Source organism: Clytia hemisphaerica, unplaced genomic scaffold, assembly GCF_902728285.1.
Source record: "Clytia hemisphaerica strain Z4C2 unplaced genomic scaffold, Clytia hemisphaerica genome assembly, whole genome shotgun sequence".
In the NCBI taxonomy this organism is placed as follows: Eukaryota; Metazoa; Cnidaria; class Hydrozoa; order Leptothecata; family Clytiidae; genus Clytia; species Clytia hemisphaerica.
In genome coordinates, this window is record NW_027104321.1 from 298329 (window position 1) to 316804 (window position 18476).

The 18476-nt window shown below is 33.4% G+C and overlaps 1 protein-coding gene across 2 annotated transcripts; it reads left to right on the forward strand.

Annotated features, from left to right (window-relative positions):
- The first annotated feature begins 6567 nt into the window (after positions 1-6567).
- Positions 6568-10467, forward strand: LOC136817615 (uncharacterized). Of its 2 annotated transcripts, XM_067073940.1 has the most exons (6): positions 6568-7558; positions 7881-8039; positions 8640-8875; positions 9197-9396; positions 9632-9811; positions 9932-10467. In XM_067073940.1, exons 3-6 carry the CDS (start codon positions 8837-8839, stop codon positions 10128-10130), a joined length of 618 nt encoding a protein of 205 aa, XP_066930041.1. In that variant the 5' UTR covers positions 6568-7558; positions 7881-8039; positions 8640-8836; the 3' UTR covers positions 10131-10467. The 2 variants fall into 2 exon arrangements, with proteins under 2 accessions (XP_066930041.1, XP_066930040.1); XM_067073939.1 differs by having other exon boundaries at positions 7881-8875.
- The last annotated feature ends 8009 nt before the right edge of the window (positions 10468-18476 follow it).

The window sequence follows — 18476 nt, forward strand, 5'->3', positions numbered from 1 at the left end:
TAGATGCGGCACCCAAGGAAATGGTTGTGGTTGGATATGAACTAGTTAGCTTTAATGTAAAAATTTAAACCCAGAGCAAAATTTACTGATTGATGATTGATGTTTTAAAAATGCAACGTGGAAAACTTTTGGTTGTGAATTTGGACATTTTCTTGCACGTGCGTTTGAAACGTGGAAATTTTTGCTGTGAATTTGGACATTTTCTTCTACGTGCGTTTTAAACGTGGAAAACTTTTGGTTATGAATTTTGACATTTTCTTCCACAAAAACTTTTGGTTGTGAGTTTGGACATTTCCTTGCACGTGCGTTTTTTAAACATGGAAACTTTTGCTGTGAATTTGGACATTTTCTTCCACATGCATTTTAAACGTTGAAAACCTTTGGTTGCTAATTTGGACATTTTCCTCCACATGCGATGAAAACGTGGAAAACTTTTGGTTGTGAATTTGGATATTTTCTTCCACGTGCATTTAAAACATGGAAATTTTTGCTGTGAATTTGGACATTTTCTTTCACGTGCTTTTAAAACGTGGAAATTTTTGCTGTGAACTTGGACATTTTCTTCCCCGTGCGTTTAAAATGTGGAAAATGTTTGTCGTTAACTTGACATTTTCAGGACCAGAAAAAAAATTTTTATTTGATTTTTTTGATGACTTAAGTAATATATAAGATCATTGAAATAGAACTTTAACAATAACTTTTATGTACAAACAGTATGAACTAAGCCCTGAATGCCCTGAATATACTAATGTATCAACTACTGACTAACAAACAATTCTTGATCTACAAGTGGGAATATCTAACCAAACTACTTTTATAGCTTAAATGCTCCAACTTGATTTTTTTTATAATGAACTATATAGACGAACCCATAGTCTGCGGCCAGATCAGAAAATTATTATTTTTCACCCGGTTGGTTTCCAGAAAGGCTACATTTTTTTATTTTCGCCTCAATTGAAAATTTTTTCAAACAATATCCTGGCATGAAGACATTTTTTCTTTTTGATATTTTTGAAAATCATGATTGCCAATTATGTGACATTTTTTGCTTTTGAAGCATGCTTTCGAAAATTACAAAATGCCTTCTGCTAGGGGAATTTTTTCCTTTCGACGTTCTTTCAGATTATGAAAATATTTCCCAGTACTGTATATATGAGATTTTTTTTTCTTCTTTTGCATTACACTTTTTTTATATAAGAACCAGTAAAGATTTTCTGAGCCTCGACTGTTCTTTTTTTTTTTGCACTTTGAGCTTCTATCATGTTCTTATTAAAAGGATGTAAGTCAGGTATTTTAGGAATTATACTCAATTTTTATTACTTTGACCCCTAAATTGATTGAAATTGAGTAGTTTCAGGCTCAGCATTGTTCTTAAATGGTTCTTATTTTTTGGCGATTTTGAGCCTCGTTGTTCTTATATTAAAAAAAGTGTATGTTTGAAATTATGAAATTGTTTCCCTGTTTTGAAAGTTTTTTACTTTTTGAAATGCATTTCAAAAAATATAACTTTTTGATGCTATAATTTTTTACCTTTTTTTCAAAATTTTATATATTTTACCTTATCTCCAATATTTTATATATTAAACCTTTTTTCCAATATTTTATGTATGAAAGTATATGCAAAATATTTCATCTATTTTGAAAATATAAATTTTCCTTTGGTTTTCTTATTGTAAAATATTCTCAATTTTTGATGAACAAGATCAATTTTTGTAGATATACGTTACCCCATGATTTAAGAAAACGAGAAAAGAGAAAAAGTATATTAGGTTGAAATTTTAATATATTTGAGTTAAAAAAACTTCAAAAAAGCAGTTTGTTTTGAAAATAGAATCAAATTTCTTTTGGTTCACCAGAGTTTGTACATGTTTAAAATGCATTGATAGAAATTTTCCTTGCTCTCGTGACGATCATGAAAATTACCAAAATAGGTTTGTTCACCATGCAAATATCGCGAAAATAGCCCAAATAATGCCTCGAATTTCACCCAAACGGCTGGGTACAACTTTTTAAAATTGTATCATAAAATGGCTAACTTTCTCATTTCCGGGAAAACATGCCTGCCCCGTCTCCGGGATCTTTTTGCTTCTAGGCGTCTCCGGCTAAAATCGGTGTTAAATCTACTTTTGTGGCGTTTTGGTCCTTTTCCGTTGTACACTACAATCCGTGCCATAATATATTTGCACTTTTGGCTAATTTACCATTTTTCGAAAATTGAAGTTCGAGCGAGAATGTCAATTTTAGGCCCTCAACTTGATTTCATCGATTATTTCGATCTGGGAGGGATTTATTGGTTTCTAGGCTATATTTCAAGCCCTACTGGACCATTTTTGAACTTTTGGATCCTCAGATCCTAAGGTCCTAAGTCTTAAGTCTAGCGTTAAAACTCAGAGTTAAAACTCTACCCTTCGAACCTACTTTAGAGCACTTACAAATCGATTGTGGTTTCAAAACACCCCGGTGAATTTCCCTTTTGTGCCAAGTATTTTGTCCTTGATTGTAGCAATCGGAACGTTTCGCTGGGAATAAGGAAGTTTAGCAATCCTACGGTACTGTATGTAGTGTAAAAAACCTTTCGCTTGCGAACGCGATATTTTCGTATCGTGCGTAACCCCTTTTACAATTGATTTTTATCAATTTTCCAAAGCAGTACTTACACACAACACGACCAAGAATCCAAGTGTGATTTGATGCAGTTGGGTTTAGCTGTAGTATACTAAAAAACCTTATTATGTTAGATTGTACTCTTTCCACGCTATAAGACTAAACCAAATGATAAATGATATGACCAAATGATATAATATAGCCTAATATAGCATAATTACAACACAAGATGTTGCTCCAATAATATACTATATACCACAGTCAGACCCGACTGATAGCCAGTTTAAAACACGTGCACGAATAAAAGAATCCAAAAAATATTCTCCCTCGGAAAAAAAAATAATAATTTCCCCTCAAAAAAAAGATTTCCCCTCAAAAAAAAAGATTTCCCCTCAAAAAAAAGATTCCCCAAAGCGAAAAAAGATTCTCTTTGTACTTGTGGGCCACGGTAACTTGTTGACAATGTTGTAAACATTTAACGGATTGGAAAAACTGTCTTCAAAAACAAGAAACTTTCTTCCAAAACAAGATGGCGGAAGTACTTTGAAGCTGTTCCTGTTGTTGTTTGCTGTTTTATAAATATGTTATTGTTGTAATTTATTGGAAGTTGGAAATTTAAAAGCTTAAGATATGTTTTGATGTATCTTCTGTATGCACTAAGAATATAATTCGCTTTAAAAGCTTGCAATGAAGACTAAACTTAGATTTTTGTGTTTTTTTGTTTTTGTCGACACATTTTATTGGCTAAAGATCTATGACTTTTTCAATTGTAAAGAAAATGAAGATTTCTGACGACCACAGAATGAAACCAGGTATGCTCTTAACTGTATTACCTTATAGCAGAGTGCAAGTTCCCATTTTTTTTTGGTTTGCTATTGTGTGATTCCTTGATTAACTTAAGACATGGTAACTTTATTTTGAAATTATAGCTGGCGTAAAACAAGACCTTTCAATTATTTGTGTACACTCATATAGAGTACCTAAAAATGTCCTACTGTCATTACATTGACGTCTTCTCTCAGTTAGCTAGCTAATGGCATGGGGAGAGATTGTTTTTCGCACATTGTTGTCGAAAAAATATTTTTCATATACCGTGTGCACCAAAAAAAAGTATACAGGTTTGTCGAGTTATTGTGAGCTTCAGGATTTAAAGTTTTTGCTCATTCTTTTTTTATCGTATAAAGGATGCTTTAATTTAAATTTTGAGCTATCATACATTAAATTTGAAAAAGTAGTTCGAAAGTTATTTAAAAAAAACTGACTTTTTTCCCATGTCGAAATTTCAAAAAATCATTAAAAACAGCAATCACGCTATAAATAAGACAAAATGACAAAAACACAATCTTACTGTTTTTTTTATTCTTTTTTTTTCTAATTTATATTTTGCCAACAGTTTTTCCATCTTATTTGCAAGTCATGAACATTTCCAAGACGAGCAAACTCAATGCAAACCCAAGTTCTTTGAGCAACTATAGTCGAGCTGAATGGTGATCCATTTTTTCAAAAGTTTTCTCACATAGCACACACATGACATCAAAACCTCTCCAAAACTTTTTTTCAGCTTTTCCAAAAATATTATCCCACATGGGAATAGCTTGTTTTTACCATATTTTCAAATTCCTTAACAAGTTTTGATGAATACAGTTGCATTTTTTGCTATTTTCATGTGTAAAGAAGGTAAGTGTCAAAAGAAAAGTTTGCTCACTGTTTTTCACGATTTTGTGAAATTTCGACATTAAAAAAAAGTCAGTTTTTTTTAAATAGTTTTCGAACTACTTTTTCAAATTTAATGTAGAATAGCTTAAAATTCAAGTTAGAGCATCCTCTATACGATTAAAAAAGAATGAACAAAACATTTAAATCCTGAAGCTCACAATATCTCGACAAACCTGTATACTTTTTTTTGGTGCACCCGGTATATACAATGTTTAGTATTTTGAACCAAGCTTTTGTCTATAGATCTATTAGTATACAATCCTATTTGATTTTGGGTTTTGCCTGGTTTTGCCAGTATTTTTTTTGGTTTTCAGTCTGCTACGCGCTAAAATCTTATGCATATATATTTTATCATTTGATATCGACTTTGCGGAACTTGAACCAGCAGGAAAGGACACTCTTTCATGGTAGTAATTAGACTACATTAACAGATTAAGATTTACATTTTACAGTCTAACATTATCTCCATGTTATTTCTTATTTTCATTTTCAACTGCAAAAAAAAGAAGCTACATATCATCAACATCTAGATAGGATTTTGTTACATTTACATTATGCTGTATTTTATGTAAATATGGAGAGATATTTTACAAAGTTTCTTTTAAAATATATTATAGTTTCAAAGGTTTAAATGAAGCCATTATAAAGGTGATGTAATTCAGAATTAAACTGTTAGTTAAAAGTTTCTTTTTACCATTTATTTGACAGGCATTGTGGCATGCTACTGTTTATTTTCTAATTAGCCGCGCGAGCGAAAAAATTCCATCTTGCGTTTTTGTTCTCTTGTGATGGATAGACGGGGGCTATTTTATAAATGATTCTCTTATAGAATTTATTGTGATAAACAGAGAAATCAGTTAATAGTTTTGTATAATAAATGACACTTTTATTCATTATTCTGTGGTTTCAAAATTGTTTAATTGCTTTTTTTTAGAAAAGAAGGTTTCCTTTACAACACTGTTTACAACCCCTTATCTAATTATTGAGAAAAATTGCAATGGGGTTTCTAGGTTAGAATCCCGCTTTGTTTACATAGACCACAATTCTTTAGATATATTAGCATGAACGCACTCACTAAAATAATGTTTCATCAAAAGCTTGTAAAGAATCCAGTCACTGTTAGCTTTTTGTACTTATTAAACCAAACCAAATTCAAAACTACTAAAACGTGCTCCTCGAAAACAAGAGAGCGATACAAACAAAGCCAAAGCGATCACATTTATTATGTGGTTTATTTTTAAAAAGATGTAAGCCCAAGGTAACATGTGTATCAAAACTAAAGAGTAATGAATACTCAAAATAGCTTGAAAGCCACGGCGATTTATTGGGTTTCTGACCGCCCGCATTTAGATATTTTGCACGCGGGCGTAATTTTCTCTAATTTTAGGACCCACCCTATCATTCTTGCTCTCATTCATCTTTTTGACATAATTTGAAGCAATGTTTTGATATTTCCGAGTCGTCAAGGTCCCCACAGTCTTGCTACTGAAAGTTAAAGTTGGATGGAGTGATTGAGTTAGGTTTGTTATTTGAATTTTTTCACTGGGGATATTTTCAGGGGATCCAAGGATATTTTCGGGGGATTACAAATAAAGGGCTTTCACTGCCATGTTTATCCTTGTATTGAATTAAAATTTGGCACCAAAACAATCTCCAATCTTTGAGCTTTCCATTGCATACATATAAAGCCATGTTTGTAGAGTTTTTGTATTGAAAAAAAACATCATCAAAAGAGTAAACTTATTTCTCGAAAATTCACAGTTCTGACCATTCTGTAAAGTTGGATCTCAATTTTTCATAATGGTGGATTTGGTTTATTTTCCTTCTGTATCCCTAGGGGGGGGTTTCATGGTTGGCGGAGGAGCGGAATCGGCCCTTTTTTCGGACGGAGTGGCGGAATTTGGCGAAAATTTAGACGGAATTACGGAAATTGGGTTCTCTGACGGAGACGGAAAATTAGACAATCTTAGTGCGGAAAAACGGAATTTAGCAAAATAATTTGCGGAATTTCGGAATTAGTAAAAAATATTCAAAATTTGCGGAATTTTCGACAAAAATATTGAATTTCAAAGGAATTTTCGGTGACGGAATTCTGGTTCAATTTAAGACGGTTTGACGGAAATTGGAGAAAAATTTGGCGGAATTGCGGAATTGGGTACCCCCTGAAACCCCCCCCTCCCTACTGTACATTAAGTCTGCTCTGGATTCTCAATTGCAAGTGCTGTTAAGATTTTTTCTTTTGATAACAGGATATGGAAAAAGAGATTTTTAGTATTAAATGGGCTGGCTGCATCAATCCTGGATTTAAAGAGTATGATCCTAGCGATAAATCGACTTTTAATAATTATTGATTACGAGGTAACTTGCAGTGTTTACAAAGGTGCATTGGGTAGTCCTATCTTCAGTTGCTCCACGATTGAATCAAAAATTAATAAAGACGGTCAGAAAGAGGAAAAGGAACTGAAATTTAGTAGCACAAAAAATCCAACATCGCCAGTTAAAAATCTTTTTAGAGAACTGGGTGTCAAAGTTAAAAAGAATTGAAACTGCAATAACTTTTTTGGCTTTGATTTGAAGGACACACCGACACCATTGGAACCAGCAGATAAAACATTATTAGAGTAGAATGATGAAAATGTTGATAATTCTAGATCTTTTAATATCTCAAGCACCCCGTCAAGAGATGCAGCATGGCTTGGTGTAAGGTCACTTGGTGTACCTGTTATTCAAGCAGGCTATATACACACAGTATCAAAGGAAAAAAAGATTTTAATTCAACCAGGTTATGAGGCAGTGCGCTCAATAAAATCTGACTCCGGAAATGTTGAAGTTATATGCAAAATTGTTGATGGTCCTAAATTTCACTGTATTGCTGATGAGAAAAGGAAATTAATTGGAAATTGGACTGCAGGTTCTGCAGTTAATGAATTTCTCAAAACAATCGGATACAAAGGCACTCACAACTGGTCTGGGTATGAGTTTTTTAGACTCTTGAAACCAGAGGTTTTGTGTCACATATTTTATTCAATGAATAGTGGCGTATCTGAAGTTAATACGAACAGTAAACGAATCAAAACAGACTTGCCCAGTGATAAATGGAAGCCACTGAAAGATGTGCAAAATATAATTAACCAAGATGGAGGGCCAACTAACAGCTTAAAAAGCAAACAAGCAAAAGACAATCGTAATGCTGCTATCCATCGTCTAGATGAACAGTCTTCATTTGATGATGTCAAAAGTATGTTTTTTGTTCATAAATCTTTTTGCTGATTTCATTTTCTCTATTTCTTTGTTTGTCTTTTATTAACAACGACAACAAAATAAAAATAAAGGCATGAAAACATTATTTTGAATAATAGAGAAGTGCAAAACGGGTATAATATTGGTGGCAAAGTTCTTTTCGTAGACTCACTTTTGATGTTAATTGACGTTTCCTCCAATGAAGATGTATTTAGTTCAGCGTGTTGCTTAAAGGTGGATATTACTTATTGATAATAATAGACTTTTTTTAAAGAGGACGCCCTGTTGAATAACTAAGTTTATTCTTTTCTTAATTTTAGCTTACATTGAATACTTGTGTGAAACCCTGCCAGAATTAATGGAAGAAGCCATAATTGACAGCACTCCAGAGTTTGTAGATCATCTAGCTAAAAAACTTAGGAAAGATTCTTCTCGACATGCGTTTATCTTCAACAAAGATACTGCAGAACTGTTGTACGGTAAAAGTGATCTCTCTCAGCGAGGATATAAACATTTACGTTCCATTCTTCTACGTAATAATGTACACATCCCCTCTTATGAAGTAATACGGAAGTATTGTAAAGATCTCGAAGTTGGTGATATTAAATCTTTTAATCATGCAAACTCTGATTGTCCTTGTATGGGTGTACATACAGATTTGATTGATACTTTACAGAGAATCTTTTCTTCTGACCTGTATAATAAAATGAATTTTTTACCAGAAGAGAAGAACGAAGCTCTTTGTGAATTTTTGAAATCAAAAGATCCAATAATGTATCAGAAATTCAACCCAAGAAATAAAACGATCCTTTTACGTGAAACTGGCGACAACTTTAGAGGTGCTGCAAGATTTCCAACAGAGAAAACGTCTTTTTCGCTCTTTAATTTACTTTCCTTTGCTAATAACCCGTATGGTCAATTCATATCAACATTATGGCGTGGCTCAGAAAGTAGATCTATGCTGGATTCTCATGTTTCAAGTCATTGCAAAGAATTAAAAGAAGCTGTGTTAAACGGAGTTGATATAATTATTAATGAAGACATTGAACATTTTAATGTTGTAGTTTTCCTCATCGCAGACTTGTCTTTCCTCAAGGATATAATTGGACACACTTCTCCAACATCAACTTATGGTTGCTTTTTATGTAAATTACCACAAAAGGATTGGTTGAGTGATACATCAAAGGAAGCTCCAGAAAAATCTGTAAAAGAAATGACAGTGAATGGGGTTAAAGATGTCGAAAATTTAGGAAAAAACCCTAACAAAGATTCTTAGATGTACAAAAATTTCCACTTGAAACACTTTGGACAATGGGTAATTTTTATAATTCTCTTTAACTTTAAAAACTTTAACTTTGTAAGAGTCAGAATACTTTAAGGATTTGCCTTAAATCCGCAAAATTAAGTTCTCTCCAAATTTAATTTTATCCGCCATCCCCCAAATTAAATCCCTCTAAAAAGCTTTTCCGGCCATCCGCCAAATTAAATTACTGCCAAAATTTCCCCCAATAAGGTAACGTCAACTAGTTTTGATTAAAAGATAAGTTTCGGTGATACATGATTTTTTTACGAAAACCATTTAAATCAAGCAATATTGGCATGAATTTCTGCTTAAAATGTGCATTTTTCATTACAGGCACCTGCATTGTTTGATGGTTTTATATTGGAGTTAATGCCGCCCTGTGGTTTACATTTAATACTGGCCAATCACAGATATCTCTGGGGTTTCATGTACGACGTAGTCAATAAGCGAAAAATGGATCAGAATATCCCAGCTGCTCTCAAAAAAATTGGTTGCGGATATCTAGCCTATCAAATGGAACAATATTTTAACAGGTATATAATATAGTATAACTCATATAACTTATATGAATAAGATCTAAGTCTAAATCCTGTTCTTCATCTAAAGTCATTTCTCCTACCTTAAGGGAATAAATTAATGCAAGAATAAACCAATGTGGAATTAATTAATGCGAATAACACAGTTTTAGGAACAATTCACATTAATTAATCTCGCATTAATTTATTCTTACATTAGTTTATTTTTTTAAGGTAATATTTTCCTTTTTAGCAAAAAGAAGTTCTACGATGGCTCAAAATCACTGAAAATGATTGGAAACGATTGTCGCTTGTTAGAAGAAAATATAGATGCATTTTTGAACAGACAATCTGGTGAAACGTTGGAAAGTCCATCAGCAAGGAAATTGAGACAAGTGTTGACTCTTTACAAGGATTTTGGTGAACTTGCAAGGTATTTAATCTCTCTTAAAATAAGGTACATGACTTGTAATATTGAATTGATGGGAAATGTTTGACAAGTGAATCATAGACTCTTTCAAAACAATATACTTTTTTTAATCTTTCTATTCAGGGACGTACGCAGCACCACCGGAGATGTTGAAAGAATAAAATCTTTTACAGCCCGTGCCGAGAGATATTTCAAAAAGTTTACATCAAATGCTTCTAACTCTATGCTACAAAGGCTTCCTTATCTTCATTTGTTACGAATGCATATTGGAAAAATTATGGTAAAGCACTATGAACTGTTTGGTTGGTGTTATGGAGTTTAATGATGTAATGCTGGTGAACACCTAAACAAGGTCATTAAGACAGTTGAAATCACAGGAACAAATTTTGATGCAAAAAGATTTTTCGCAATTGTTCACTTTTTGCGATCTAAACAGTTAATTTTCACAAGCTCCATCATTTCAAATGAAAAAAGTGTGAAATGCTCGAAATGCAGTCAATATGGTCACAATAAAAAGAACAAAATTTGTCCGTTGCATCCAATTCACCCCAAAGATATTCCTGAAGATTCGGACCCAGAAGAAAATGATTAGTTTATAATTAGTTTTTATTATTAGCCTTTTGAGTAGCTTATTTGTGATATTCTTTGAAAGATATTTCTGTGACTATGGTGATGGTTGGAGTTTAATTCTCCAACTATTTCTACAGCATAGAAGTTATACTATGTAAAAGGATACCACATTTTTGTTTATATTAAATGTAGTATTTTAGTATCTAATTATTTTTATTATTATTCTTTTATTTCTGAAAAAGTCATGACTAGGTAATGTAAGACCAATTTTGGGACACCTGTTTTACTTCTTCTCATTTTGAGAGATTGTTGGTTTTCTATAAATGTAAGAATTATAGGTTAAAAGGGGGGTTTGTACTTTTACGGTGTGACGGGATTGGCCCTTTTTTAGTACGGTATTACGGGATTTGCTGAAAAAAGAGACGGGAAAACGATATTTTAAAATCAGACAGTGTAATGTTGTAATGTTGAAAATTTGACATCCTTGAAAATATTTTTAAAACAGCCTCTCAAAAGAGGCAAAACATTCTCTAAGAGAATGGCCTACTAGACCAAGGCTAAACAAAAGAAATTGACAAAAATCTTTTGAAAGCCTTGCCTAAAAAATCCTCTCGACAAAACAAAAAGTTAAGCAAAAAATCCCTTCACGGCAAAACCAAACATTTGATGAAAAAACTTGGTAGTAATCTTTAGAAAACTAAAACACATATTACCGAAAAACCAAACATTTTTTGAATTTCTATGTTGTGGGAATGATAAAAGAATAAATCTCTTACCATAACGACAATCATAGAAATTAATGTTAGGTATAAACATGAAACATTCCTCAACCCAAGAAATTTGAATTACACGGTTTTAAATATTATCATTGTTTTCTTTTAAACTAAATGAAGAAAATCCCATAGAAATGAGATAAAATAAAATTCACAAGCAGGTAAACTAAATAAGTTTTCCTTCATACAAATAAAAATAATATCAATCTCCTAAGCTGTTTTAAAATATCTTTGTCTAGAAATATATTTTTCAAAATATAAAGTTTGTTTTTCTCTTTTCGCAAATAAAATATCATACACCTATCTTTTATGCTTTTCTAAAATATAGTTTTCTTTTTAATAACAATCTTATGTATCATCTAAAAATATTTTCAAATATAAAGTTTGTCAATAAATAATGTTTTTGCTTTGGGGCCATTTAAAAAGCGTGTACGCTCTGAGCAGGGAAGGGGTCCCTCGAAAAGCGCTCGCGGGGAGGGGGTGAATCAAGAAATTCTATGTACGCTTTGCAAATTTCTTTAATTTTGATCTTAAATTATATTATTAAAATCCAGACCGAACATCACTTGCGTCAGTCAAAATTTCTTATGAACTAATTTCTTTCATAGAGGGCCGGGTATTGTCAAAGCGTATAAAGGGTGGTCAAATTTTGCTTACTTTTGAGCGTACATACTTATTGAATGGCCACTTTTAAAAATAAAATAAGACTTCGCTAATATGCATATAAAACGTACTAACGGAGCTTGTTTATCACTCAGATTAATATCTCAACATCCAATAAACCACATCTGGGTAAGAGTCAGGCACAACAGAAGCTTTTCAAATCCTGGTACAGCAAATGAGGACATTATTGAGCGATTTTACCGACTAAAAGGAAAGTTTTGATGCTTTTTATGAAAATCTTGTATGGCAGTCACCGTACCTGCCGTACCAAGTGCGCTGTGCCTGAAAAAGATTATCTACATTTTATACAAAACAAAATGAAAAAAAATAACTAAAAGGCAAAAAATCTCCTTTCATATGGAAAAAAAAACTCATGATTAACATGAGAATCGTTAGCCTGGATATCCAAGCTCAAAATTTTAGAAAAAAGAAAAATTACCTCAACATACAAAGTTCTAAAATTATAGAGCTTGGTTTCCCTAGAGAATGAAAGTGAAAACCCATGTTTCCTAACCAACCCAGGGTAGCAAAATAGAAATTAATAAAAAACAGTCTTACAAGACCTAAAACTATTTAAAACATCCAAAATATACACCAAAGTCCATAAAAAAGTTTGCATGCATTATCATGACCAACCATGTTTTCTTGGAAAATGAACTTGCCTCTGTTTTCTTCTTTTTCATGTTTTCATGTAACAGAAAGCCCTATCTTCACTAGCAACTGGAGGACTATCCTATTTTTGCATTAGAATTGCTCAACGCCGTGTAGATTGGCCCTTACGGTTTTAGCGAAGTGAGCGCAAGCAAGCGGACTGCATTCTCTTAAAGAGAATGCAAATCGCTCTAGGGAGACCAGGCTGTAAATCAGAACATAAAATATCTAAAACTAGACTGTGAAATAATTTACAGCCTGGATATCCAGGCTAGAGAATCGTGGGTTAATAAACCAAGCCTATTGAAACAGGCATTTTTAAACACAATATTCAATGACCCAATGTTGCTCTGCTTCTTCTTTTGAGCAAAGTTAAAGAGAACTGGTTCTTGCATACTAACCGAACAGTTGGGATTATCTTCTGAGCAAAACAATTGTCCAACCAGTCTGGGCCATTTTATAATTTCAAACTTTTGCTTATTGATATTTTTTGTCAAGTCTTTTTTAAGTCTTATTGCATCGTGTACTCCCTCTACGTAAGACGAATCGTCACCAAATGCATATATCTCAAGATATTGGCCACGACAATGGATGATATCACCGACAGCAACTTGTCCAGTGCGAATCGTTGTGAACGAAAGCCCCTTGAAGCCAATCATGACACCGTTACCAGCTATACAGGGCTGTATACAGGGCTGTATCTTGGTCAAAAGAGCTCCTTTTTCAATTTGACCTTTCGTACCATTGGTAAATGTAACAGTGCAATGTTCGAATAGATACTACACATAGTATTGAGGTTATCAATTTCAATGGAATTATTGTCATTACAACCAAAGAGATCTGCCATTATCCTTGCATATTCAAATGTGTGTACATCAGCAATTGATATTGTCCTCAAATGAGGGTCAACCAAGCTTGACCTCATTCTATTCGAATCTTTAAGTTTATTCAAGACTTTTTCTTTCAAAATGGTACATTTATCTCCAAAATATCTTTTATAATTTAAAGCCATTTTCAGTTTTCCCTTGGTGTTCAGTGTTTCTTTCCTTTTCAATTAGTTTAAAAACCCAATGTTCTTTCTAGAAGAATGAGTCCGCTGGGCAGGCGCTCACAGTAGAAAAATACTTTCGATTTTAAAAAACAAACTGTATATTTTGCCGAACGATAAACAACCACGGCAATAACAGAGTTCGGTAAACTAAAACTAAAATCGCCGTGAGGTAAAAAAGTGTTGAAACACAAACTTTTTGATAAAGACAACAATCATAATCATGCAACAAATAAAAGGGCATTGGTATCATGTTATAACTCTTACAACTTCAATATTTTACCTTTGACTTACATCTGATCAACTCTGTTCGATCTGAGTCCGGAGTTTACAGATGTGCTGTTGATTCATTCTTAGAACTGGTTTTTTATTCTCTTATTGATGATATAGATCAGCAATCTGCAAGCAGCATTTTTCTACAATTATTATTTTCTTCTGGTCAAACATACAAACAACTCAAAATTTCTTACAGAGACGGATTGATAACTTTAAACAATGCAAATAACAACCTTTCCCAAATGCAAATGCGTCAGCCTTTGTGGGACTATCTAATTGAAAAATGTCCTTCCTTCAGATCAAGAGACAGCAATGCTCAATTTTCTGAAATATTTACAGAGAATGTATTTCAGTTTCAAAATGATTGTTAGAAAGCCATGTTTCTTAGTACTTATTATTTTGATGAGGTGTGTGTAATTTGTCACAATCAATGTAATGATTCAGTTTCGACATTTTTGCAGTATGTTGAATATGATGAAAATTTGGATATGCCAGTATTTCAATTGTATTGGCCTCAACATCTTTTTTATCAAAATTTATTTGTTAGAAAAATAACATGTCGTACATGTCAAACAAAATTTCCATCTAACAATGTAATAGCTAGTCCATCATCTATTATTTTCATTGAATTTTCTCCAGATGTCAGTGACTTGCTAGAGATTCATGAAAACATTTTAATTCAAACCCTTTCATATAAGTTAGTGTCTGTTGTTAGGAATCACAATTTCCACTTCACTGTTGCAGTTTTCAATAAACGTAGTAGAACTTGGTTTTATCTAGATGATTGATTGATATTTGTATTGAAGGGCTATAAAATGTTATATTAAGAAAAAGACATTGTATTGTTAAATGGAGCAATTAAGACACCCCTGTGTCACGGACCTGGTGGACACCCCCCCCCACCCTAATGGAAAAATTGGTCAAAAAATCGTCCCTGATGGAAAAAAAAACTAAAACTTCATCCAAACTGGGAATTTACTCTATGATTTTGACCCCATTGGAAGTTGAATGGCACTTAAAAACCATCCCCACTGAAAGTTTTTAGCTGGAAACAATTTTCTATCCCCATTGGAGTTTCGAGTATCTTCATCCCCAATGAGGGAAAAAGTTCCACTGTGGGACTGAGACAGTTACGTCACGCGCTATCTTTTGTTTTGATCATTGGTTGAATAACTGCAATCTTTATGTAAACTCAGCGTTTTTGAAGCAGCGATTCAGACCTAAAAAACAATGTCTGGCTTTTTTAATACAATATTATTTCAAATATATTTTATATTTCAGGTCAACAAACAAAAACGAGAACTTACACAGACATTAATTTTGCCAAGGAATAGACTCGGTATTGATACTGTAAATTCTCTGTTCAACTCTATCTTCTACTACCTTAACGAGAAGAAAAAAAACGTCGACAGAAATTGAAAAGCCGTCAAAATAAAACACGTTCAGCCAATTTGGAAATTCGCCGGTAAAGATCATTAGCCGCTAGGAATATCCGATATGCCTTTAAATAACAATGTGGACTGAACATGCAGACCACGATGCCTACAATCTAACTCAAGCCTTACGTAAGTGTGAAACACAATACTATACCCTTTTCCTTTCTACATTATACATTTGGACCTCCGAACCCCCTTGTTGCAGAGATTTCTGTCTTACGCCCATGGATTGGTAAAGGAGCTTACCACGAGATGAGGATTAGAGGTGGAAAATAACCGTTTTTTCTCGGATTCATAACAAATGTTTGTGCTTCAAGGATAGCTAATACTCCCTTAACTTTATTCTAGCTGTAAGAACTAGACGCATCAAACAAATCAAGTCCAAAATGGATTCCGACTTACTCTATCGAATGTTCGGAACAAAAGGGTATGCTTCGATTCCTGCACATATTTGGCATCCGAGCGATTTTTTGAAGAAGCATTCAATCAATGACTCCTTCCCACTTGGGTCAATTTTAAAATCGCTTAATCTTTCGGAGTCTAAGAAATCCGGAACTTCGTCGAGGCGATTGGATATCAACTCCTGGACCTTCTTCATTACTTTGAAATGCCAGAAAGCTATGTATCGTTTCTCCAGAGTATCGGGATAGCAAAAGAAACCGGGTTCGATGATATTGTATCCAAACTTTTGACAGCGATATCAGAAGAAGTAAATTTTAATTGTGATGATTATGAGATAGATTCAGAAACCAAAGAATACCATATTCCAGAAGCATTGGCCAATACACTAGGCATCATGATCGTGTTGATACCAGCATGTTTTGGAATACCGTTTTTACATGTTACCCCGAGGCAAGGTGTAGTAATACCACATGTGTGCTATGTATGTTGTGGTCCGAAGGAAAAAGAATTTACTTGTTTGGTAAGCAACTCAAATGAGCCTACAAGTTGTAGGTGTGGCAGAAACAGTAAACAGGAAGGTTCCAGTCATTGCTTGCAAATTGATACTAGTAAGCAGAAGAAATGCTCCTGTGTAAAGAGAGGAACTAAATGCGGTACATCTTGCTTTTGCAAAGGGTGCCAAAATGATCGACCATCAGCAAGCAAAGAAAAAGGATTCCACATAGTCTCAACCAAAAAACACCTGTTACATCATACAGTGCTGCTATTGATTCCTGATTCAATTCTTGAATTCCAATCGATTCTATTGGAAGCCATTCTTTTTTAGTTAGTTCGTGAGATGGGTACGAACCTGGTTGATATAAATGAAAAATACATTTGCAAACTTGAGTACGAGTACGCAAGTCTTTCAAGGAACCTTTCTGCTAGAAAGGAAATGGATGATTTGGAAATGAAAGATCTGACAATGGACATGGTGGAGAAATGGGTTAAACACAGGAAGTATAGACTTTTGTTAGAGAATCAAAAAAATTATGTTTCGAGTCTTCAATGCAAAACATACGGGATAAAGCTGATTTTTAGTTGACAGAGATTTAAGAAATGCCGCTTCAGGACTTTTCAATGGTGTAAATAACAACAGCGACATTATCCAGTAGCTGTATTGTAAGATATTTATAATTTTTTATCGTATTATCTAATCAGAAGTTTGTCTACTTTTTTTTTGTGCAATTTACACAGAATCATAACAGTGCTAATTCGAAACCCGTGTATTAAAGTGTATCTCAAAATAATTTGCAGCTGAGACAAACATGGCTTTGTGGTTATTTCAAGTAATCAACAAGTCCGGCTAGTTCGAAACGCAGGTCACAGGTCACAGGTCAACAGGTCACAGGTCACAGGTCAACAAAGTGCAGAAAAGATAATAAGATCATAACATATACATAACATAACATCAATACATAACGCATTAAATTACAAAAAAGTAATACATGTTATTTAGATCCTTAGATATTATAAAATGACAATTGAATAAAATAACAACCTAGTGACACTTACTTACAAAAATAATGACAAAATCATAAAGTATGATGCCTAACAAGACAAAAGCACGAAAAATATTTATTATACAAAATGTGATGTGGATGGTGTGAATGGATATAAAACGGCACCAATCAGAAGCTTGTGAGGTCCCTAAGGGAGTGGTTTTAGAAGGATGAAACTAATTAATCATTCAATGGTTATTTTAATGACTTAATGACAATTTTTGACAAAAATGTGGACAGAATCACAAAATATCATGTCTTACAAGAGAAAAACACCAAAAATATTTAGCATACCGAATGTGATGATAACAATATGGCTGGATATAAAATTACACCAATCAGAACCTCGTGAGTTCTCTGAGAAGGTAGTTTTAGAGCGATGAGTCTTATTATATGTAACCATCATATAACATTACAAACATTACAATATGTAATATACCTGTTATACGTATAATATGGTTTTAAAATTTCTGGTCTGCGTTATACACGGCGCAAACTGCGAAAGATCCATAAAAGCACATGGTTAAATTTTGATGTTTGAAATGGTTTTATATGGATGAAATTGCTTGAAAATTATGTTTTTGATAATTCTTTGTGTTTTCCAACCATTTTCCTCTGCAATGACATTGATTAGAGTCAACCTGTCATCACTGACCTGTGACCTGTGACATGTTGACCTGTGACCTGCGTTTCGAACTAGCCGTCAACAAGTCTCAGGTTTTGACCAAATTTCAGTCTCGTGTTGTTATAAAATTGTTCTTATAGAAAAAGCGTGTTTTTTTGAAAAAGTTTTTTCACAGTGATGATGATCTAAGATTGAAGAATCACTCCTGTGAAAATGATAATTATACCACATTTCTACAAGAATTAGATTTTTTTTTTCATTTCTTTTCAATTTATTTTTGCTGGTAGTCTTTTGACTACAAGTATTATTCTGACAGGATGCACCTTGCAGCGATCGATCATAACATGCATCTTTTTAGAAAGCCTTTGATTTCGAAAAAAAGGCACCCAAGTCTGGCAACGCAAATACAACAAACGTCAGCCTTTGAAACAGCCAAAAACATATCCATACCTCCATGTTTTATTGTCAAAAATCGTCAAACGTCGAATTGACCACAAAGAAACTCTGGCTCGAAACCCTAAACATGTACGACCAAGGGATCCAAAGTTTATCTCGCCAACTCTTGGAGGTCAACATCCTAAGACTACTGACTTAGTTGCCGGTCATGTATCTCGACTAGACAAACAATCGTGATTTATAGTTTTTGATATTTTAGTTTTTTTTACCAATAAACGGATGTCATT